The sequence below is a fragment of the Carassius gibelio genome, chromosome A2 (assembly GCF_023724105.1).
Source record: "Carassius gibelio isolate Cgi1373 ecotype wild population from Czech Republic chromosome A2, carGib1.2-hapl.c, whole genome shotgun sequence".
NCBI lineage: Eukaryota > Metazoa > Chordata > Actinopteri > Cypriniformes > Cyprinidae > Carassius > Carassius gibelio.
The window spans coordinates 7656754-7681565 of record NC_068372.1 but is presented as its reverse complement, the minus strand read 5'-3'; the positions used below and the strand labels follow the sequence as shown (position 1 = coordinate 7681565).

The window sequence follows — 24812 nt, the reverse complement described above, 5'->3', positions numbered from 1 at the left end:
TCAGTGATCGAGTGAAGGAAGCACCGACATTTCAGCGATGACTCATCGGAACACCTCTGATTGGCCATTGCATTCAAAAGCTCAACAGAACCGTGTGTGATTGGTTAATGTGCAGCGCTGTAAAAACGCGTCTGTCTCTGGCTCAGCGCCAGCAAGCGATCACAGATCTGAATTTAGCGGCTGATGATATGACTCGCTGAACATACTCGTACCGGTGTGATTGTATTAAAATTAATAAAATCTTAATCGGCTATTTTTTGTCTTTTGGAAGATGCATTCAACTTGAATCCCCTATGTTATAAGCCACACACGTACAACAAACTAATGTAACAGTGGTATCATGTACTGTAATCGAATGTAGCCCAAGTTATTACCTGTTAAACAGTAGACAGCACACGCGTTCATCTAATAAGGATCTCCATCGCAAGCAAATAATGGCTTTTGCAGATTTGCTTTCAATTCAGTGAAGTTCCATAGCCCCGTTTTCAACGCTGCTGATGATCTTAAACGTTACAACTCTCTGAGTGAACCGCTTCAGACGCTCAGCGCGTGCGGCAGGGAACTGAACGACTCATTCAAACTGATTCACAAACCAATTCACTCGCTTGCCAATTGGTTTCATCAAGCCTTTGAACAGAATTGACTCAAAAGAATGAATCATTCGCGAATGGGCATCGCTCATTGCCCAGAGAAAAGTAGACGGCGCGTTTGGAATAAACCGAAGCATTTATAACATTTATTGCATGAAGATAAAGTAACGAGAGGGGCGTCGCCCACAGTAACGAAGTAAAAGTACAGATTTTTCCCCCAAAATTTACTCAAGTAAGAGTATAAAGTACCCATCTTTAAATATACTCCGAAAAGTATTAGTTACCATGAAAAATTACTCAAGTAAATGTAACGAAGTAAATGTAACTCGTTACTACCCACCTCTGCTTTTTGTGCTGGTATTTTCTGAAGCACAGTGGAGTCCCAGCGAGAGAAATTTTTGGAGCCCAGGTTACTTTATGCCTAGGGCAAAAGTTCAGAAGACCGACAATAGGATGCCTCCAATTCCCAAGAAATATGACCCCAGTAAACCTGCATCAGCCCCACAAAGACTTCCTGTCCAAACACCAGCCAAGAGTGACTTTAGGAGGCCTTCTCAAGATGTTTTTGGTGTTCAGTCAAAAGAACAGATGTTTGGTCCAGTGACAAAACTGACATGGCAGTTTCCAAACCTGCCAGAAGAACCACAGCAGCCAGTCATCCCTTTTGATCCTCGTCACTTTGTACCTCCCAACAGCGTAGCGGCTCAGTGTAGAGAGGGTTCCATATATGTGGAAGTCAAGAAAGACTTCTTTGGGATTGGGAAGCTAGTGAGCTCCTCTACTCTTACACTGGGAGGCTGTACTGCAACTGGAGAAGACCCTTCTGCTCAAGTGCTTGTCTTTGAGTCTGGATTGCATGGATGTGGCAGTGTAGTGATGGTGAGGTTTCAATGTTCCATTTCAGTGGCTTGGAGTGTTTTGACCAACAGGACCCCTCTATCTTCAGGTGACTAACGATGAGCTTGTCTACACCTTCAAACTTCTCCACACCCCACAAGAGGCTTCATCTGGTGTTCCTATTGTTCGGAGCATTAGTGCAGTGGTTGGAATCGAGTGTCATTATTCAAGGTGAGGTCAGGGTTCAAGGTTGCTGATGGACTGAAGGCAGAGTAAAGTGATAGTTGACTCTCTTGCAGAAAGCATAATGTGAGCAGCGATTCCTTAGTGCCCAATTGGGTCCCATATTCCTCTCTTGAAGCTGCGGAGGAGGTCTTCGTCTTCTCCCTCAAGCTCATGACCGGTTGGTGTACCAAATGCTCTTGTAACTATCCAGTGCTTGTGAACCTGTTCTAAAAGTTGTCTCTGTAGATGACTGGAGATTCGAGAGGCCTTCTAACCAATACTTCCTGGGTGATATCATAAGTCTTGAAGCATCTGTGCTTTCATACAGCCATGTTCCCATCCGTGTGTTTGTGGACAGCTGTGTGGCTACAATAGTCCCTGATGTCACATCTGTCCCCAGATACTCCTTTATTGAGAACAATGGGTAAGTGGTGCACCTCATGTGTCCCACACTAGGTGTATTGAAGATTAACTTGGTTCCTTTCCCAGGTGCCTGGCTGATGCCAAGCTCACAGGCTCCAGATCTCACTTCATGCCCCGAACTCAAGGTGACAAGTTGCAGCTTCAGCTAGAGGCTTTCAGGTTCCAGCAACCAGACAGTGGACTGGTATGTGACTTGTGCAATGCTTTTATATGATGTGCTATCATGATCTACAAATGATGGTCTCTGCAGGTTTACATCACATGCATGGTGAAGGTGGCTGTAGCAACAACGACTCCAAATCCTGAACGGAAAGCTTGTTCCTTCTCTGCTAATGGATATGATCCCCCACCACCTCAAAGTGTACAGGTGACTGAGGAAATGCTTTTAACTTAAAGGTGTCTTGTCAGTTGGGTGTCTGCAGATGGTTCTGACCAGGTGTGTGGCTGCTGTGACTCCACATGTAGTACCAGAAGAGGAAGTGACCAGCCCCATAAAGGTTGGATTAGTTTAGGTTGACCTTATTTTTATGCACCGCTTTTTCTAACTGCTTGTTTGTTCCTCAGATCTGCGGTGGGATAAATCCTCTGTTTGGGCCCATCAGTGTTAAGGAATCTGGCTATGGCCAAAAATAACTGGAAGTGCTGTGACTTTATTAAAGTGATCTTAATGGGTTGTGCATTTGTCTTGCGCTTTCTTTTCTCCCTCAAATCTACAATTTGAATCCTGTTATGTGGCTTTACTGGCACTCACATACGAGCCAAACCGCTTGTGACCACTGTCAAGTTTACCATCTTGAGTGTCTTATAAAGGGGTCTTATTAAGTGGGGGGTGAAAGTGACTTGACCTTCCAAGTATGGCGACCCATACTCACAATTTGTACATTTCAAAGGCGAACACACCCGGCGCCTGGGGAGCATTTAGGGGTTCGGTGCCTTGCTCAAGGGCACCTAAGTCATGGTATTGCTGGCCTGAGATTCAAACCCACCTCCCTGGGGTTAGGAGTCAAAATCTCTAAACACTAGGCCATGACTTCCCCTATTACGCTCTATGTAGTGTTGATTTTGTTTTGGAGGTTTACAAGAACAGGATCTCACACTTGCCCAGTCTGGCACGAACCAATCAAATGGTTCCTGTATCAAAAGGCCCACATTATGAAACCCAAAGTGTGCTGTGACTGGATGTGGAAGTACAGATGTTCCCGCTCCTTGATAGAGGAGCAGATTCAGTGAGCGCTTGAGGTGACGTGGAATGACGATTCCATCTCTAAAGCAATACTAAACTCTAGTGGAAATGCAAATTGTGCTTAGTTGTACAGAGCTTGTTTTTTTTTTTACAAAGCAAACAAAACCTCCAATAAAATGTTTGATTTAACATTTTTAAATGTGATGAAGAATTAACAAGAAAACAATGGGCTGCTTGAGTATAATTTTTTTTTTTAAACTGCTCCGGGAGCCTCCCCAGTGGTATATTTCTTTTTATGAGACAATCACAGATCGAGTTGAGTACTCCACTAATCACCTAATGAGTTCATTCAGCTGAGAGACTCCCAAAAAAAAGACAAAAAAACTTTATATTGGTGATTTAAAAAAAAAATGGCTATAGGGTTTAGGTAAGTAGTATTTGAAAAGTTATTGGTGTTTACTGGTTCCTCTGAAGCACAATGGCAAGATAGATCAATGCAAAACAATGTAATGCTTAAGCTTCAACAGCATCGAACCAGGATGTCTCGGAGTCCAAAATCTGCTAATAACAGTACTGTATTAGCACCACAAAAGTTTCCTATCCAGAGACAAGCCAGGAGCGACTTTGGAAAGCCTTCTCAACATATTTTTGGTGTTCAGTCAAAAGAACTGCTGCTGGATCCAGTGGCAAAAGTGACATGGTGCTTTCCAAGCCTTCCAGAAGAACCATAGCAGCAACACACTCCTTTTGAGTTGTGCCATCCTGTCCCTGCCAACAGTGAAGCAGCTCAGTTTGGAGAGGCTTCAATATCTGGAGGGGAAGGAAGACATCTTTGGGACCACGTGACCGCTAACGCCCTCTGCTTTTAGACTGGGAGGCTGTACGTACTGTAACTGGAGAAGATCCTTCTACTCAAGTTTTCATCTTTGAGTCTAAACTGCATGGATGTGACAGCACACCAACAGTGATGCTATGTTGTTCTTGTTTTCTGGGTGTTTGTAGGTTTCTCTGAGCAACACCTAACCCCTATAGGTGACTGAAAATGAGCTTGTCTATACATTTTCCATCATCTACACTGAAGCTTCATATGGTGGTCCTATTTTTAGGAGCAGTGGGGGAGTAGTTAGTGTTGTGTGTCACTCTACAAGGTAAGGACTAAATTCAGGCTTGTTGAGAAGGGTCTGGCTGCAGACTTGCACTTGCACTCTCAGACTTGCACTCTCAGACACTTGTGCTTCCGCTAGCGACGTCACTTGCAGACTTTATTATTATTATTTTTTTCTATTTATTGATAACTTTTTGTTTGAATCTCTCAACATTTTACAACAGTAGCCAGGTGATGAAGACAAGAAAAAAGAAACTAAATTCCATTGTCACTTGCAATCGCTACTTGCACTCTCCGCTACATGTGACGTCACTTGCAATCAACACAAATCGTGCTTGTTTCCAATGGAGACAAGACGCTGTGGTGGTGATTAAACGATTAAAACTAAATTAGTAGGACTACTACAATACACAAAGTCTTTCGTTAAGTGTTTTCCTCCTGTAGAAAAAAACAAACACTTAAAATGGCATAATGTATTCGGATACGTTAAGTTCAATTAAAAGACCAAATTTGATATATAGTTATTATTTAATGTACAACAAGGCCAGCAGATGGCTATGAACACAATGCGAACACTTAATGTGGCCTAATAACAGACTAAGATAATAAAGACAGTTCTGTAGGCATAGCCTATAGAGCGTCACAGTCCCGCCCGCACAGCTGGTGCCGGAAGTAAAAATTCAATGCAATTTCTGCATTGACATTTGGGGTATAAGCCATAAAAACATAACCATACATGGTAGACTTAAAACCAGCTACGGCTGAACTAAACGATAGTATATGCTCATATAAACGCAAAAGGATCATGGGGCACTAACCTTGTTTTGATATAAATGCCTTTTATTCGCGATGTCTTGGCTAAGTACTTCATTACCCACAATCCTGAACAATCCCACAATCCCACAGTGATGCATCTGATTGGTGGAGCCTGTGTAACCATCTGGTTAAACCCAGCGAAGGTCCTAAAGACTGAAGATCATTAATAAAAAATTAAATAAAATAAAAACAGGTGTTGCGTTTTTGCACAGTAGACTTATCAGTGCAATCTTGATCTCCTTGGCTGCCATGAGAGTTTTGCAGGGAGGTTGGTAACTTTATTATCGTCCACTTTAGCTAGGCTACTGTAGCCTTCGTATGGCATGAGTCATCTCAAGCATTTTATAATGCCACTTTCAAAACAATATTCAGCCTAGGCATACCTTTTTGTGCATTTACTGAACATTTGTGTAATGGCAACGACATGTGTTGACGACTGAGCAGGGTATTGTAGTCAGGTACAAAGCACTGCACCATGTTGCTGATGTTATTGTTAACCGCTTTCACACACGCGCCCAATATATAAAATACACGATGATAAATATAAAAATCAATACAAAATACCTATATAAAACACTGATTTATTTACACGATTAATACTGAAAGAACTGCTATTACTGCACATTCACTATATAAAATAAAACTGACTGCAGGAAAGAGTTCGCGCGAGCGGCCGTCATCAGATTTGGAAGTCGCTCAAAAGGCTCGTTAGCGGCTGTGGGCTCCAGTCGAATTCAATGAGGTGCGGTGGTTTATGGGATGAGTAGTTCCTGCGCTCGAAATGAAAATATGTACACAGTCTTGTACCTTTGACTTACATTTTTCACTCGAAATGATATGTTATATGCTTATGAGTTCAGCCGTAGCTGGTTATCCTATACATTATGTGTATACATTATGGGATTTTTATTTAAAAAACAATAAGGTTCTATCTACATGGTGGAATGCAAAAACTTTGAAGCTCAATATCTCAAAACTACTTGGAATGCAGATAGAACCTTATAATTCCAAGGGGACGAATTGGCAAGATGAAAAGAATGCACCATGAGCCTAAATGTTGTGTTAAAGTAGATTTGACTGTTCAGTGGGACGCTAGTTGTTTCTTTCTGAAGAAATGAATCGAATGAGAAATCTTAGCTGTGTAACAGAAAAAAATAACAGCAAAAAAAAAAAAACACTTTGTTAATAGTTGCCAACTTTTTTCTGTCTGTGTGCACTGCTTCATAAACTACTTGTCAACGATATATTTAGTTTAAGACTTTTCCAGACATTTTCCAGTGTGTTTTAATGTGTGTTGTTCTTAATGTCCATTAACGGGTTTCTTTCAGCATGCAGTAGTTCAAGCTGAAGGAAGGAAGTCTACTGTAAATCCACACACACTGATCAACCAAGTCATAAAACAATGGGAAGGAAGAGAAAACATTTTAGTGAATCTACAATAAAATCTATGTACTATACTATGATCTTGCATTCTCTCGCTCCATTTCCATCTCTTGTGAAGATTGATGTGCTGATGTGAGGCAATCGTGTCACAATCTAAGCCTGACTGTGTAGAAACACGATGATCTTTATTATTTTGAAAACACTAGTGTACAGTTCTGTCTGTGATCATGTTTCTGAATTAATAAGAAGAAGACACAAAAAGGTTTAGATGTTGGTTGTGTTTCAGAGAATTTATGTCATTTTTATATTTGAAGTAAACAATCATTTGGTATAGCTTCTAATACAACATGTCCTTAAATGGGGCATAGTTTATTTTGAGTAAAGAGAAATAAATGGTTTTCACCTGTGACAAATTGATTGAGTAAATTAGCTGGTATAGAGGAAAATGATGCTTGTCACGAGGGAGGTGGAGCCATCCTGATTTTCAGCTGTATAAATTTGGATGGTGGAGCACTAATGCATTATTGAACTGCAAGCTTAACAACAATGGGTTTGGGCAGGTTGGATTTGGATTGGTGTTCCTTTTTGTGCTGGTATTTTCTGAAGCACAGTGGAGTCCCAGCGAGAGAAATTTTTGGAGCCCAGGTTACTTTATGCCTAGGGCAAAAGTTCAGAAGACCGACAATAGGATGCCTCCAATTCCCAAGAAATATGTACCCAGTAAACCTGCATCAGCCCCACAAAGACTTCCTGTCCAAACACCAGCCAAGAGTTACTTTAGGAGGCCTTCTCAAGATGTTTTCGGTGTTCAGTCAAAAGAACAGATGTTTGGTCCAGTGACAAAACTGACATGGCAGTTTCCAAACCTGCCAGAAGAACCACAGCAGCCAGTCATCCCTTTTGATCCTCGTCACTTTGTACCTCCCAACAGCGTAGCGGCTCAGTGTAGAGAGGGTTCCATATATGTGGAAGTCAAGAAAGACTTCTTTGGGATTGGGAAGCTAGTGCGCTCCTCTGCTCTTACACTGGGAGGCTGTACTGCAACTGGAGAAGACCCTTCTGCTCAAGTGCTTGTCTTTGAGTCTGGATTGCATGGATGTGGCAGTGTAGTGATGGTGAGGTTTCAATGTTCCATTTCAATGGCTTGGAGTGTTTTGACCAACAGGACCCCTCTATCTTCAGGTGACTAACGATGAGCTTGTCTACACCTTCAAACTTCTCCACACCCCACAAGAGGCTTCATCTGGTGTTCCTATTGTTCGGAGCATTAGTGCAGTGGTTGGAATCGAGTGTCATTATTCAAGGTGAGGTCAGGGCTCAAGGTTGCTGATGGACTGAAGGCAGAGTAAAGTGATAGTTGACTCTCTTGCAGAAAGCATAATGTGAGCAGCGATTCCTTAGTGCCCAATTGGGTCCCATATTCCTCTCTTGAAGCTGCGGAGGAGGTCTTCGTCTTCTCCCTCTAGCTCATGACCGGTTGGTGTACCAAATGCTCTTGTAACTATCCAGTGCTTGTGAACCTGTTCTAAAAGTTGTCTCTGTAGATGACTGGAGATTCGAGAGGCCTTCTAACCAATACTTCCTGGGTGATATCATTAAATCTTGAAGCATCTGTGCTTTCATACAGCCATGTTCCCATCCGTGTGTTTGTGGACAGCTGTGTGGCTACAATAGTCCCTGATGTCACATCTGTCCCCAGATACTCATTTATTGAGAACAATGGGTAAGTGGTGCACCTCATGTGTCCCACACTAGGTGTATTGAAGTTTAACTTTGTTCCTTTCCCAGGTGCCTGGTTGATGCCAAGCTCACAGGCTCCAGATCTCACTTCATGCCCCGAACTCAAGGTGACAAGTTGCAGCTTCAGCTAGAGGCTTTCAGGTTCCAGCAACCAGACAGTGGACTGGTATGTGACTTGTGCAATGCTTTTATATGATGTGCTATCATGATCTACAAATGGTCTCTGCAGGTTTACATCACATGCATGGTGAAGGTGGCTGTAGCAACAACGACTCCAAATCCTGAACAGAAAGCTTGTTCCTTCTCTGCTAATGGGTATGATCCCCCACCACCTCAAAGTGTACAGGTGACTGAGGAAATGCTTTTAACTTAAGGGTGTCTTGTCAGTTGGGTGTCTGCAGATGGTTCTGACCAGGTGTGTGGCTGCTGTGACTCCACATGTAGTACCAGAAGAGGAAGTGACCAGCCCCATAAAGGTTGGATTAGTTTAGGTTGACCTTATTTTTATGCGCCGCTTTTTCTAACTGCTTGTTTGTTCCTCAGATCTGCGGTGGGATAAATCCTCTGTTGGGCCCATCAGTGTTAAGGAATCTGGCTATGGCCAAAAATAACTGGAAGTGCTGTGACTTTATTAAAGTGATCTTAATGGGTTGTGCATTTTGTCTTGCGCTTTCTTTTCTCCCTCAAATCTACAATTTGAATCCTGTTATGTGGCTTTGCTGGCACTCACATACGAGCCAAACCGCTTGTGACCACTGTCAAGTTTACCATCTTGAGTGTCTTATAAAGGGGTCTTATTAAGTGGGGGGTGAAAGTGACTTGACCTTCCAAGTATGGTGACCCATACTCACAATTTGTACATTTCAAAGGCGAACACACCCGGCGCCTGGGGAGCATTTGGGGGTTCGGTGCCTTGCTCAAGGGCACCTAAGTCATGGTATTGTTGGCCTGAGATTCAAACCCACCTCCCTGGGGTTAGGAGTCAAAATCTCTAAACACTAGGCCATGACTTCCCCTATTACGCTCTATGTAGTGTTGATTTTGTTTTGGAGGTTTACAAGAACAGGATCTCACACTTGCCCAGTCTGGCACGAACCAATCAAATGGTTCCTGTATCAAAAGGCCCACATTATGAAACCCAAAGTGTGCTGTGACTGGATGTGGAAGTACAGATGTTCCCGCTCCTTGATAGAGGAGCAGATTCAGTGAGCGCTTGAGGTGACGTGGAATGACGATTCCATCTCTAAAGCAATACTGAACTCTAGTGGAAATACAAATTGTGCTTAGTTGTACAGAGTTGTTTTTTTTTTTTTTTTTTACAAAGCAAACAAAACCTCCAATAAAATGTTTGGTTTAACATTTTTAAGTGTGATGAAGAATTAACCGAAGGAAACAATGGGCTGCTTAAATATGTTTTCAAACGGTTCTGGGAGCCTCCCCAGTGGTATATTTCTTTTTATGAGACACTCACAGATTGAGTTGAGTACTCCACTAATCACTTAATGAGTTCATTCAGTTGAAAGACTCCAAAAAAAACAAAAAAAAACTTCATGGTGATTTAAAAAAAATGGCGGTTGCACTTTATTTTACAGTACGTGTGCTTGCATGTACTTGTAGTGTATTTAGCCGAGAAAGTTCTGGTAATACAATGTAACTACATGGGGTAGGGTTAGGTTTAGGGGTAGGTTCAGGGTTAGTACCTAATTAATACATAGTTATTGTAATTACTTTAATAAGTACATAGTATGTACATGAGGAACAGGACTGTAAAATAAAGTGCTACCATAATGGCTATAGGGTTTAGGCAAGCAGTATTTGGAAAGGTATTGGTGGTTACTGGTTCATCTGAAGCACAATGGCAAGATAGATCAATGCAAAACAATGTAATGCTTAAGCTTCAACAGCATCGATCGAGAATGTCTCGGAGTCCAACAAAATCTGCTAATAACAGTACTGTATTAGCACCACAAAGGTTTCCTATCCAGAGACAAGCCAGGAGTGACTTTGGAAAGCCTTCTCAACATTTTTGCTGTTCAGTCAAAAGAACTGCTGCTGGATCCAGTGGCAAAAGTTACATGGTACTTTCCAAGCCTTCCAGAAGAACCATAGCAGCAGCACACTCCCTTTGAGTTGTGCCATCCTGTCCCTGCCAACAGTGAAGCAGCTCAGTTTGGAGAGGCTTCAATATCTGGAGGTGATGGAAGACATCTTTGGGACCACGTGACCGCTAACGCCCTCTGCTTTTAGACTTGGAGGCTGTACGTACTGCAACTGGAGAAGATCCTTCTACTCAAGTGCTCATCTTTGAGTCTAAACTGCATGGATGTGACAGCACACCAACAGTGATGCTATGTTGTTCTTGTTTTCTGGGTGTTTGTAGGTGTAAGGTCCAGACACTCGGCCCAAGGAAGGTATCCGGTGCTGGATGAAGGTTTCCTGCGTGTTCTGTCTTTCAGCGCATAGAGTTATTCATTTTAGGTTAAGCTCAAATCTGACTTATTATTTAATCTGACTCCATTTTCTTATGACCTCGAATTTAGGTTGAAATGCAAATTGGTTGTATGCCTTTTTAATTAATATTCTTCTGACATTTGATTATTCTAGTTAACTCTATTTTTATATTAACTCATTCATTCGGGTGCTCATGTTGCTAACAAGGATACAACGTAATCTACTAGTCAATAATTACAGAGTAAGACAGAATAGAATCAAAATGTAACAATTTATTTACAGTCAGGTAGATATGTATTTTGCCAATTACATATCCAATTGAAACACATCAAAGCATATCAATACAAAACATCAAATTCTCAAAGATGAATCTAAAAGTAAAATATGCATACCTGACCTTAGAAAATACATAGTAAGAAGTGAAGAGACACACAACACACTACGGGCTTTCTGGCTACAGAAATCGCCCTGATCCTTTTGCTGCAATCCTTTAAATACCTCAGACCAAGACAAACATCCCCCGAGATAAAGACAGAAACTAACAATTGGAATTTGCATTAACTCAGGTCCCAAGCCTGGGTGGTTTTACAACTCAATGGGAACAGGGGGTAATTTACATGGAGGGCCCTAGGAAAGGACACTCCCATCACAGTAATCAAGATATCTCTTGACTCTTCAGATCTGTATCATCTTCTAATCTACTTTTGTTAGATTGAGACCATTGTACCAGTTGCACTGAGACATTTCCAATGATACCAGACATGAGTGTTAGTTCACTTGCATTGACATTTTCATGTAATCATTTTGAGCAGACTGAGTAGAAGGAAGAATGGGTGAAGGGATTTGAAATGAAACAAATGGCCAGAAGGGGAGGAGGTCTCCTGCTCCTCCACTCTGTGGGGTGTCTTGAAGATGCCCGTGTATGTTTGTATTGTCTGTTTCTCAGGAGATCAAAGTCTCTCAGGTTCTTTCGTCCTTACAGTTCCTCCGTTTGACCCCCAATGGGTCACATTCAGATGAATCCAATGGGGTCACCGTTAGATGATTGTTTATCTTCGAGATGTTATCTCAAAATTGTCTTTGTGATGTAAGCAGCTTTAGAAACCTTCTGAGGGCTGTATTCATCTGCAGAACACTCAGTCTCAGCATGTGTGTGTCGCTTGGGTTTGGCAGGTGGATGAATATCTCCAGGGTTTCTACCTGTGGTTGAGCTCAGCATGTGAGCACAGTTCAGTGGGTCAATCTGAGCCTTTACGACTTGTTCAGTTAACGTGTCATTCCTTTGTGGAGAAACCTCTGTTCCTTATGGCACCTTCTCTAGGACGATAGTCTGACCCATCTTCGTGAATCCTCTCACCTCCAGCGGTGCAGTTTTTTAAGCAGACTTCAGTAGGTGAAGGTGTTCTCCTTGCTTACACACCGATTTGTGTGGGACACCTGAAAAGCATCTTAGTGGCCATTCAATGACTGAATTCGGATCAGCTTAATGTCATCACCCATGGAGTAAGATAAAAAGGTCATAAATTAACATAAGAGCAATAAAACAAAAAAGAAACCTGATGAATTCATGTCAGCAGTGCAAGTGGTACATCTGATGTTAAAAGTGGTCCCATGTAAACATAAATTTTGGTATGAATGACTCAAAGGAAATGCAGCAAGAGGTCAGTAACTTGAGCATAAATTTAGAGGTATGCAATCAATAAACAAGTCATATAATGACAATAAGAACATTCAATCACAATTATGAAGGTATATACAATAATCACACTGTTAATTCAGGAATCTTCTATTGCAAGCCACTTTAGATGATCTAAGGTTTTTAAGAAGTGACTTAGAACATGATTAAAACATTTTTCTACAATGTAAATCCTAAATTCCTTGTAACAGGTGTGTGTGTGTGTGTGTGTGTTTGTGTGTGTGTGTGTGTGTGTTTGTGTGTGTGTGTGTGTGTGTGTGTGTGTGTGTGTGTGTGTGTGTGTGTGTGTGTGTGTGTGTGTGTGTGTGTGTGTGTGTGTGTGTGTGTGTGTGTGTGAGAATGGGTATCTGATGTAAAGATATAAAGGCTAAGTCACAGTTGATGGTTAGGTAAAATGTTTAATTTTATAATTGATTGATAGAGATGAAGTGCAGGCACTTCATATTTGATCATTTTAATAATGTTTATTGTCATTAGTGATGTGTTGGGAAACCAGGGGCCCTCTGGCTTGTCAACCACCCCAATAACAATCTGAAAGATTCAAAATTTTAAATTGTAAAGGCTTGTCTGCCTCGGTGTTAAAAAATTTGCACCATCGATCTGTGACTTGTCGTACAAATGTGTTACAGTGTTGTTCCATTAGTTTTTTAGACAGTTGCAGATAGTAGATATTTTATATCTTTTGGGAATGTAATTAATTCTATTGTCCTGTGTGTGTGAGGCTATGTGGTTCTGTCAGTGTGATGATGGACAATAGATCTTTAGTGGAGTACCACGTTTGTGATCTAAGCCATCATTGTCTACTGATTGTAGTGTACAGACTGGATAGTCTAGATGAGGTGATGCAATGGGTGAAATGTGTGTTCTATGGTCATGTCTGGGAGATGAATGGAGTCTTATCTATAGCAATCTGTGTTGCAAAAATTTAGTTCCGGTTCTAATCCGGGAGGCCATGGAGATATGTGTGTGGTGATATTCTCCTGTGAGGTGTGAATGGCTCCTTCAAGTGTCTTCACATTCATCTCCCGCATTTCAGGTTATGTAACAATTCTGTTGTCCCGGCTTGGTGCAGAGGGGAAAAGACACCCTCCTGGTATCTGTCCTCCAAAGAATTGCAGTGGTCAACCTGTGACAGAAACAGATACAAAGATAACCACAGTTAATTTTGAACTTTTCATCAGTTTCATGTCCAGGCATGTGGAATTATTTTAACTACATTCATCCTAATGTACTGCAGTTTTAATCCAGATGTCACATGAAACGGAGTTCGGTTGGTCAGATCTGAATTACTGCTCCTGTTTCAGTGCAGTCTGAGTGTGTAACACCTGATGCTGCTCTTGCAGTAGAGCCCTCACAGTCTGCTGTGTCATGAGCATTAGAGATCCCAGTTCTACTGGGGACATTTTCTAGATTAATTGGTGTTTTTATCACCCATGTCATCATGCATTCCAATGGACCAATGTCCATGGCTTTAGTTGCTGTTGCTCTCATTACAGTCAGATCTGTGGGCAGAAATGTGTTCACCTGTTTCGGTGTTGTCTGTTTTACAATTGTTGTTTTATGGTGTTGTTCACACATGCAGAACTCTGTGGCACATAAAAACTTCTTGTATTTTACACCCCCCTCTCATTATTTTTAAAGTCAATTTAAAAGATTAAAAGATCAAATGGTGTTTTGTGGCTGTATACGACTGTGGCTTTGTGTAAATGCTGTCATGCTCCAAACAAAGGAAAGGAAGTTTTACAATTGTTATGTAAATTTGGTCCTGTTGCTGTAACAGGTAATAGCCTCTAAGAGCGAGTGTGAGGTGAGATCTGGCTCAAAATACTTCCATAAAATGTTTTTATTATTGCAAGATTAGTTGCAAATTCAGAGTTTCCATTTCCAAATAATGTTAGCCATTCTCTCTGATCAGATCAAATTTTTAGTTGGTGCTCCTCAGTGAACAATGAATTGGTTTGCTATCGCTTGTGCCACACTATTGAAATGAAATCACACTTCCTCCCTTTTGGCACTGTGAAGCAAATCAATCTGCCACATGGTTTAAGTTCTCACATGTGAGCATTTTCATTGAGACATTTATGAAATCACACTGTGGCCACATGGCTATTCTATGCTCCTCTACATGGTTTAACTGCAGCTATACAGAAAATAGCAGAGTGTACCACTCAGGAGACAAACAAATTCAACACAGACACACATGCAACTTGAAATTGCGATGCAATTCCAGTATTAAAGTTATTCCAATTTTACACAAGACACATGGTCTAGAATGCATGTAGCATCTACAACCTTAAACCTAAGTGTTTACACACTTACAGTAAAGCAGTCATGTGTTTTTTAAATAATAAGCTAAACTAAGCTATGTGTACATTTAGTAGCACAAACAACTATAATGTGTTTTCTATGCTCACAATGTTCAGCACAATTATAAATTTGAAAATGCAAGCAGGATTATTGAAATTTGGATGTTTCCATATTAAACTCATTGCTATTAAACTGCTAACCCACTAGTAAGTGAAGTCAGTAGCTGAAGGCCTTGCATTAACAATGCAGTCAACTCACTAAGAGTGTTACCAGAGGTAGACTTGTTACATGTCAACCCCTGATCTTTTCCTTTAGAAAGTGATATCCTACGTTTCTGAAAATAAGGTGGAGGTCTACCCCTTCCCAGTGACCAGCATTTTTCCTCTGTATGGCCTATTTTCTGACAGGAAGAACAAAACCTGCTATCTTTGCCACAGGTTTGTTTGCTGTGTTCTCCTGAAGTTTGAGGATTTTTATGAATCTCTAATGCTTTTTTTACACCTTGCGCACTGGTCCACGACTCTGCGCTATTATGGTGCTGCATCTCCTTAAGAACTGAAATCGGCACACTATCTTGAGCAGTGGCACAGGCTTCCTCTGAACTAAAAGTTCTAGATTCATCACAGCAAGTCACCTCCTCCAAGAAGTGGACATGCTTTTCAGCCCCATTGCTTTTAGAATAATTCCCTTCTGTCATCCACTGTGCAGATGCAATGGTTTGGGGCTTTGATTTCCATCTGTTTTCTATCCTTGAACCCCAATCTACAATCGAATCTGAATGTGTTTTCGGCTGAATCTGCTCCGTTTAACAAAGCATTTTGGACTGGAGTGCCAGCATTGTTCTTTATGAGTTGTAACAATGGTTCGTGATCACGGCTTGCATTTTCTAGACCGGAATATTCTTTGTATGTCGTCCACAGACGTTCGGCGAATGTTTCAAATGGTTCATTGCTTTCCTGCTTAATTTGTAGTATCCTGCTCCAATCTGCGCTTGTTTGACCCCTTATATCTAGCAATGCCTGTTTTAATCGTTCAAAGATACTTTCGTCAGTTTCGTTATTGTTTCGCTTGATTATGTCTCCAGATTTCATTTGAGGAGTTAATTTAGATCGGAGTTCTTCAGGAATGGTTAAGAGTGCGATTTGCCATACATCCCTAGTTTCCAATTTATACACTGTGGCTTGTAGCATCAGTGTTTCCCAATAGGGTTGGAATGGCCCTCTTCTGGGCATCATTCCCACAATCTGTTTGTGTGTTGTACACTCTTCGCATGTTAATGGGCGGCTAATCGTGGTTATTTCATCGTTTGTATTTGTTATGGTTTTAATCGGACTTCGCTGATTTTGTTCTCCGTGTCTCTGAACGGGATCTCGGTTTCTCTAAAAATCTAATGCGGCAACATCATCATCGTCACTATCGCTGTTTCTATCATAATCAAAGGTTTCATCCAGTGCCGCTTGCTTAACTGCAGCCACTGGGAAGCCTGCATTATTACAGCAGTCTTCAAGAGCTGATATATAATTATTGCCGGTTTGGAGTTTCTTTTGAAGCCCTTCGAGTTTTCTTGACATCATCTCACTCTGTCTTGCCCAACCTTGTCTTTCGAATGTAAATGCCTCGACCTGTGCTCTTAGTTTTTGCAATTCTTCAGAGCGCCCTTTTTCAATTTCTTTGATGCTTGTTATTGTTCGTTTGTTTTCAGCTATTGTCTCGAGGTCATTTTTACGAAGCAGGTAGACGATAGCAGTTGGGATATTCTTATATTTCGATTTAGATGCCAATTTTTTGCCCTCGGCCAAAAACCAAGCTACAATTTCGTTGTTTTTCCATTTAAGATTGAATCCTTTATCGTTTAAACTAAGAAGTGTGTCTTTTATTTGTAATGCCTGAATTTCCATGATCTCCTGATCTGCACTGTCACTGTATTGTCCCTGAAAAGCCATGTTTCCCGGTTAATTCTCCCCCCACCGGATTTCTACGGTCTCCGGTCTAACAATGGGTATGTCGACCCGTTCTAAAAATGTGTCTGTATGTGAAATGCAAAAAGCTTTCCCTCAACACTTCTAATAAGAAAAATGAATGAACTTACCACAGCAGTTGTAGACAGGGAAGAAGCTCAAACCTTATATCTTCAGAGAGAATCAATTTGAAATTAGCACTGGAAAGACGTCACTCGCATAATTAGGGAGATCACGTCGGGGTCACCACTTTGTAAGGTCCAGACACTCGGCCCAAGGAAGGTATCCGGTGCTGGATGAAGGTTTCCTGCGTGTTCTGTCTTTCAGCGCATAGAGTTATTCATTTTAGGTTAAGCTCAAATCTGACTTATTATTTAATCTGACTCCATTTTCTTATGACCTCGAATTTAGGTTGAAATGCAAATTGGTTGTATGCCTTTTTAATTAATATTCTTCTGACATTTGATTATTCTAGTTAACTCTATTTTTATATTAACTCATTCATTCGGGTGCTCATGTTGCTAACAAGGATACAACGTAATCTACTAGTCAATAATTACAGAGTAAGACAGAATAGAATCAAAATGTAACAATTTATTTACAGTCAGGTAGATATGTATTTTGCCAATTACATATCCAATTGAAACACATCAAAGCATATCAATACAAAACATCAAATTCTCAAAGATGAATCTAAAAGTAAAATATGCATACCTGACCTTAGAAAATACATAGTAAGAAGTGAAGAGACACACAACACACTACGGGCTTTCTGGCTACAGAAATCGCCCTGATCCTTTTGCTGCAATCCTTTAAATACCTCAGACCAAGACAAACATCCCCCGAGATAAAGACAGAAACTAACAATTGGAATTTGCATTAACTCAGGTCCCAAGCCTGGGTGGTTTTACAACTCAATGGGAACAGGGGGTAATTTACATGGAGGGCCCTAGGAAAGGACACTCCCATCACAGTAATCAAGATATCTCTTGACTCTTCAGATCTGTATCATCTTCTAATCTACTTTTGTTAGATTGAGACCATTGTACCAGTTGCACTGAGACATTTCCAATGATACCAGACATGAGTGTTAGTTCACTTGCATTGACATTTTCATGTAATCATTTTGAGCAGACTGAGTAGAAGGAAGAATGGGTGAAGGGATTTGAAATGAAACAAATGGCCAGAAGGGGAGGAGGTCTCCTGCTCCTCCACTCTGTGGGGTGTCTTGAAGATGCCCGTGTATGTTTGTATTGTCTGTTTCTCAGGAGATCAAAGTCTCTCAGGTTCTTTCGTCCTTACAGTTCCTCCGTTTGACCCCCAATGGGTCACATTCAGATGAATCCAATGGGGTCACCGTTAGATGATTGTTTATCTTCGAGATGTTATCTCAAAATTGTCTTTGTGATGTAAGCAGCTTTAGAAACCTTCTGAGGGCTGTATTCATCTGCAGAACACTCAGTCTCAGCATGTGTGTGTCGCTTGGGTTTGGCAGGTGGATGAATATCTCCAGGGTTTCTACCTGTGGTTGAGCTCAGCATGTGAGCACAGTTCAGTGGGTCAATCTGAGCCTTTACGACTTGTTCAGTTAACGTGTCATTCCTTTGTGGAGAAACCTCTGTTCCTTATGGCACCTTCTCTAGGACGATAGTCTGACCCATCTTCGTGAATCCTCTCACCTCCAGCGGTGCAGTTTTTTAAGCAGACTTCAGTAGGTGAAGGTGTTCTCCTTGCTTACACACCGATTTGTGTGGGACACCTGAAAAGCATCTTAGTGGCCATTCAATGACTGAATTCGGATCAGCTTAATGTCATCACCCATGGAGTAAGATAAAAAGGTCATAAATTAACATAAGAGCAATAAAACAAAAAAGAAACCTGATGAATTCATGTCAGCAGTGCAAGTGGTACATCTGATGTTAAAAGTGGTCCCATGTAAACATAAATTTTGGTATGAATGACTCAAAGGAAATGCAGCAAGAGGTCAGTAACTTGAGCATAAATTTAGAGGTATGCAATCAATAAACAAGTCATATAATGACAATAAGAACATTCAATCACAATTATGAAGGTATATACAATAATCACACTGTTAATTCAGGAATCTTCTATTGCAAGCCACTTTAGATGATCTAAGGTTTTTAAGAAGTGACTTAGAACATGATTAAAACATTTTTCTACAATGTAAATCCTAAATTCCTTGTAACAGTGTGTGTGTGTGTGTGTGTGTGTGTGTGTGTGTGTGTGTGTGTGTGTGTGTGTGTGTGTTTGTGTGTGTGTGTGTGTGTGTTTGTGTGTGTGTGTGTGTGTGTGTGTGTGTGTGTGTGTGTGTGTGTGTGTGTGTGAGAATGGGTATCTGATGTAAAGATATAAAGGCTAAGTCACAGTTGATGGTTAGGTAAAATGTTTAATTTTATAATTGATTGATAGAGATGAAGTGCAGGCACTTCATATTTGATCATTTTAATAATGTTTATTGTCATTAGTGATGTGTTGGGAAACCAGGGGCCCTCTGGCTTGTCAACCACCCCAATAACAATCTGAAAGATTCAAAATTTTAAATTGTAAAGGCTTGTCTGCCTCGGTGTTAAAAAATTTGCACCATCGATCTGTGACTTGTCGTACAAATGTGTTACAGTGTTGTTCCATTAGTTTTTTAGACAGTTGCAGATAGTAGATATTTTATATTTTTTGGGAATGTAATTAATTCTATTGTCCTGTGTGTGTGAGGCTATGTGGTTCTGTCAGTGTGATGATGGACAATAGATCTTTAGTGGAGTACCACGTTTGTGATCTAAGCCATCATTGTCTACTGATTGTAGTGTACAGACTGGATAGTCTAGATGAGGTGATGCAATGGGTGAAATGTGTGTTCTATGGTCATGTCTGGGAGATGAATGGAGTCTTATCTATAGCAATCTGTGTTGCAAAAATTTAGTTCCGGTTCTAATCCGGGAGGCCATGGAGATATGTGTGTGGTGATATTCTCCTGTGAGGTGTGAATGGCTCCTTCAAGTGTCTTCACATTCATCTCCCGCATTTCAGGTTATGTAACAATTCTGTTGTCCCGGCTTGGTGCAGAGGGGACAAGACACCCTCCTGGTATCTGTCCTCCAAAGAATTGCAGTGGTCAACCTGTGACAGAAACAGATACAAAGATAACCACAGTTAATTTTGAACTTTTCATCAGTTTCATGTCCAGGCATGTGGAATTATTTTAACTACATTCATCCTAATGTACTGCAGTTTTAATCCAGATGTCACATGAAACGGAGTTCGGTTGGTCAGATCTGAATTACTGCTCCTGTTTCAGTGCAGTCTGAGTGTGTAACACCTGATGCTGCTCTTGCAGTAGAGCCCTCACAGTCTGCTGTGTCATGAGCATTAGAGATCCCAGTTCTACTGGGGACATTTTCTAGATTAATTGGTGTTTTTATCACCCATGTCATCATGCATTCCAATGGACCAATGTCCATGGCTTTAGTTGCTGTTGCTCTCATTACAGTCAGATCTGTGGGCAGAAATGTGTTCACCTGTTTCGGTGTTGTCTGTTTTACAATTGTTGTTTTATGGTGTTGTTCACACATGCAGATCTCTGTGGCACATAAAAACTTCTTGTATTTTACACCCCCCTCTCATTATTTTTAAAGTCAATTTAAAAGATTAAAAGATCAAATGGTGTTTTGTGGCTGTATACGACTGTGGCTTTGTGTAAATGCTGTCATGCTCCAAACAAAGGAAAGGAAGTTTTACAATTGTTATGTAAATTTGGTCCTGTTGCTGTAACAGGTAATAGCCTCTAAGAGCGAGTGTGAGGTGAGATCTGGCTCAAAATACTTCCATAAAATGTTTTTATTATTGCAAGATTAGTTGCAAATTCAGAGTTTCCATTTCCAAATAATGTTAGCCATTCTCTCTGATCAGATCAAATTTTTAGTTGGTGCTCCTCAGTGAACAATGAATTGGTTTGCTATCGCTTGTGCCACACTATTGAAATGAAATCACACTTCCTCCCTTTTGGCACTGTGAAGCAAATCAATCTGCCACATGGTTTAAGTTCTCACATGTGAGCATTTTCATTGAGACATTTATGAAATCACACTGTGGCCACATGGCTATTCTATGCTCCTCTACATGGTTTAACTGCAGCTATACAGAAAATAGCAGAGTGTACCACTCAGGAGACAAACAAATTCAACACAGACACACATGCAACTTGAAATTGCGATGCAATTCCAGTATTAAAGTTATTCCAATTTTACACAAGACACATGGTCTAGAATGCATGTAGCATCTACAACCTTAAACCTAAGTGTTTACACACTTACAGTAAAGCAGTCATGTGTTTTTTAAATAATAAGCTAAACTAAGCTATGTGTACATTTAGTAGCACAAACAACTATAATGTGTTTTCTATGCTCACAATGTTCAGCACAATTATAAATTTGAAAATGCAAGCAGGATTATTGAAATTTGGATGTTTCCATATTAAACTCATTGCTATTAAACTGCTAACCCACTAGTAAGTGAAGTCAGTAGCTGAAGGCCTTACATTAACAATGCAGTCAACTCACTAAGAGTGTTACCAGAGGTAGACTTGTTACATGTCAACCCCTGATCTTTTCCTTTAGAAAGTGATATCCTACGTTTCTGAAAATAAGGTGGAGGTCTACCCCTTCCCAGTGACCAGCATTTTTCCTCTGTATGGCCTATTTTCTGACAGGAAGAACAAAACCTGCTATCTTTGCCACAGGTTTGTTTGCTGTGTTCTCCTGAAGTTTGAGGATTTTTATGAATCTCTAATGCTTTTTTTACACCTTGCGCACTGGTCCACGACTCTGCGCTATTATGGTGCTGCATCTCCTTAAGAACTGAAATCGGCACACTATCTTGAGCAGTGGCACAGGCTTCCTCTGAACTAAAAGTTCTAGATTCATCACAGCAAGTCACCTCCTCCAAGAAGTGGACATGCTTTTCAGCCCCATTGCTTTTAGAATAATTCCCTTCTGTCATCCACTGTGCAGATGCAATGGTTTGGGGCTTTGATTTCCATCTGTTTTCTATCCTTGAACCCCAATCTACAATCGAATCTGAATGTGTTTTCGGCTGAATCTGCTCCGTTTAACAAAGCATTTTGGACTGGAGTGCCAGCATTGTTCTTTATGAGTTGTAACAATGGTTCGTGATCACGGCTTGCATTTTCTAGACCGGAATATTCTTTGTATGTCGTCCACAGACGTTCGGCGAATGTTTCAAATGGTTCATTGCTTTCCTGCTTAATTTGTAGTATCCTGCTCCAATCTGCGCTTGTTTGACCCCTTATATCTAGCAATGCCTGTTTTAATCGTTCAAAGATACTTTCGTCAGTTTCGTTATTGTTTCGCTTGATTATGTCTCCAGATTTCATTTGAGGAGTTAATTTAGATCGGAGTTCTTCAGGAATGGTTAAGAGTGCGATTTGCCATACATCCCTAGTTTCCAATTTATACACTGTGGCTTGTAGCATCAGTGTTTCCCAATAGGGTTGGAATGGCCCTCTTCTGGGCATCATTCCCACAATCTGTTTGTGTGTTGTACACTCTTCGCATGTTAATGGGCGGCTAATCGTGGTTATTTCATCGTTTGTATTTGTTATGGTTTTGAGTACAGCAATTTTAACTGATTTGGATGGTTTTTCGCTGGATTTTGCTCTGGTTTTAATCGGACTTCGCTGATTTTGTTCTCCGTGTCTCTGAACGGGATCTCGGTTTCTCTAAAAATCTAATGCGGCAACATCATCATCGTCACTATCGCTGTTTCTATCATAATCAAAGGTTTCATCCAGTGCCGCTTGCTTAACTGCAGCCACTGGGAAGCCTGCATTATTACAGCAGTCTTCAAGAGCTGATATATAATTATTGCCGGTTTGGAGTTTCTTTTGAAGCCCTTCGAGTTTTCTTGACATCATCTCACTCTGTCTTGCCCAACCTTGTCTTTCGAATGTAAATGCCTCGACCTGTGCTCTTAGTTTTTGCAATTCTTCAGAGCGCCCTTTTTCAATTTCTTTGATGCTTGTTATTGTTCGTTTGTTTTCAGCTATTGTCTCGAGGTCATTTTTACGAAGCAGGTAGACGATAGCAGTTGGGATATTCTTATATTTCGATTTAGATGCCAATTTTTTGCCCTCGGCCAAAAACCAAGCTACAATTTCATTGTTTTTCCATTTAAGATTGAATCCTTTATCGTTTAAACTAAGAAGTGTGTCTTTTATTTGTAATGCCTGAATTTCCATGATCTCCTGATCTGCACTGTCACTGTATTGTCCCTGAAAAGCCATGTTTCCCGGTTAATTTTCCCCCCACCGGATTTCTACGGTCTCCGGTCTAACAATGGGTATGTCGACCCGTTCTAAAAATGTGTCTGTATGTGAAATGCAAAAAGCTTTCCCTCAACACTTCTAATAAGAAAAATGAATGAACTTACCACAGCAGTTGTAGACAGGGAAGAAGCTCAAACCTTATATCTTCAGAGAGAATCAATTTGAAATTAGCACTGGAAAGACGTCACTCGCATAATTAGGGAGATCACGTCGGGGTCACCACTTTGTAAGGTCCAGACACTCGGCCCAAGGAAGGTATCCGGTGCTGGATGAAGGTTTCCTGCGTGTTCTGTCTTTCAGCGCATAGAGTTATTCATTTTAGGTTAAGCTCAAATCTGACTCCATTTTATTATTTAATCTGACTCCATTTTCTTATGACCTCGAATTTAGGTTGAAATGCAAATTGGTTGTATGCCTTTTTAATTAATATTCTTCTGACATTTGATTATTCTAGTTAACTCTATTTTTATATTAACTCATTCATTCGGGTGCTCATGTTGCTAACAAGGATACAACGTAATCTACTAGTCAATAATTACAGAGTAAGACAGAATAGAATCAAAATGTAACAATTTATTTACAGTCAGGTAGATATGTATTTTGCCAATTACATATCCAATTGAAACACATCAAATCATATCAATACAAAACATCAAATTCTCAAAGATGAATCTAAAAGTAAAATATGCATACCTGACCTTAGAAAATACATAGTAAGAAGTGAAGAGACACACAACACACTACTGGCTTTCTGGCTACAGAAATCGCCCTGATCCTTTTGCTGCAATCCTTTAAATACCTTAGACCAAGACAAACATCCCCCGAGATGAAGACAGAAACTAACAATTGGAATTTGCATTAACTCAGGTCCCAAGCCTGGGTGGTTTTACAACTCAATGGGAACAGGGGGTAATTTACATGGAGGGCCCTAGGAAAGGACACTCCCATCACAGTAATCAAGATATCTCTTGACTCTTCAGATCTGTATCATCTTCTAATCTACTTTTGTAAGATTGAGACCATTGTACCAGTTGCACTGAGACATTTCCAATGATACCAGACATGAGTGTTAGTTCACTTGCATTGACATTTTCATGTAATCATTTTGAGCAGACTGAGTAGAAGGAAGAATGGGTGAAGGGATTTGAAATGAAACAAATGGCCAGAAGGGGAGGAGGTCTCCTGCTCCTCCACTCTGTGGGGTGTCTTGAAGATGCCTTTGTATGTTTGTATTGTCTGTTTCTCAGGAGATCAAAGTCTCTCAGGTTCTTTCGTCCTTACAGTAGGTTTCTCTGAGCAACACCTAACCCTTATAGGTGACTGAAAATGAGCTTGTCTATACATTTTCCATCATCTACACTGAGGCTTCATATGGTGGTCCTATTATCAGAAGCAGTGGGGGAGTAGTTAGTATTGTGTGTCACTCTACAAGGTAAGGACTAAATTTCGGATTGTTAGGTGTCCTAATGACTGGTTGGTAGAATGCAACTTTCACTAGTGCCATATTTGTGTGAACCTTAACTAATATAATTTCTCAGCAGATGATGCGTTGCAGGCGCCATACCACACAGTGATGCAACTTGTGATACAACGTTTGATACAACACTTTTCACAGACTTGCTCATCAAATTTACATTACTGTTGTTATTTTTTTTCTCTAGAATCCCTGGTTCAGGAAGTCCCGCTTTAAGGGAGGGAAAGGGAAGAAGCCAAATATTGGAGGTGGAGGCCTGGGTTACA

General features: G+C 40.7%; 1 protein-coding gene and 1 long non-coding RNA gene across 4 annotated transcripts; one reads left to right on the top strand and one right to left on the bottom strand.

Annotated features, from left to right (window-relative positions):
• The first annotated feature begins 941 nt into the window (after nucleotides 1-941).
• On the top strand, nucleotides 942-8953 carry LOC128025932 (zona pellucida sperm-binding protein 3-like). Of its 2 annotated transcripts, none has more exons than XM_052612556.1 (8): nucleotides 942-1469; nucleotides 1537-1658; nucleotides 1727-1830; nucleotides 1899-2076; nucleotides 8351-8468; nucleotides 8532-8617; nucleotides 8690-8778; nucleotides 8846-8953. In XM_052612556.1, the coding sequence occupies exons 1-8, from the start codon at nucleotides 1008-1010 to the stop codon at nucleotides 8911-8913; spliced, it is 1227 nt and encodes a 408-aa protein (XP_052468516.1). In that variant the 5' UTR covers nucleotides 942-1007; the 3' UTR covers nucleotides 8914-8953. The 2 variants fall into 2 exon arrangements, with proteins under 2 accessions (XP_052468516.1, XP_052468522.1); XM_052612562.1 differs by lacking the exon at nucleotides 8351-8468 and adding an exon at nucleotides 2142-2259.
• Nucleotides 8954-11005: 2052 nt separating this feature from the next.
• On the bottom strand, nucleotides 11006-24284 carry LOC128026119 (uncharacterized). Of its 2 annotated transcripts, none has more exons than XR_008186354.1 (2): nucleotides 23872-24284; nucleotides 11006-11251 (listed from the first exon to the last, which is right to left on the bottom strand). It is a non-coding gene; the product is annotated as an uncharacterized LOC128026119 (long non-coding RNA). The 2 variants fall into 2 exon arrangements; XR_008186353.1 differs by lacking the exon at nucleotides 11006-11251 and adding an exon at nucleotides 17289-17534.
• Between the last annotated feature and the right edge of the window lie 528 nt (nucleotides 24285-24812).

Bases quoted from the DNA above. Each gene is read 5' to 3' on its own strand.
- LOC128025932 (XM_052612556.1), top strand. From the start codon at position 1,008: ATGCCTAGGGCAAAAGTTCAGAAGACCGACAATAGGATGCCTCCAATT. The intron at 1,659-1,726 runs GTGAGGTCAGGG...ACTCTCTTGCAG, and splicing joins ATCGAGTGTCATTATTCAAG to AAAGCATAATGTGAGCAGCG. The intron at 1,831-1,898 runs GTTGGTGTACCA...TTGTCTCTGTAG, and splicing joins CTCCCTCAAGCTCATGACCG to ATGACTGGAGATTCGAGAGG.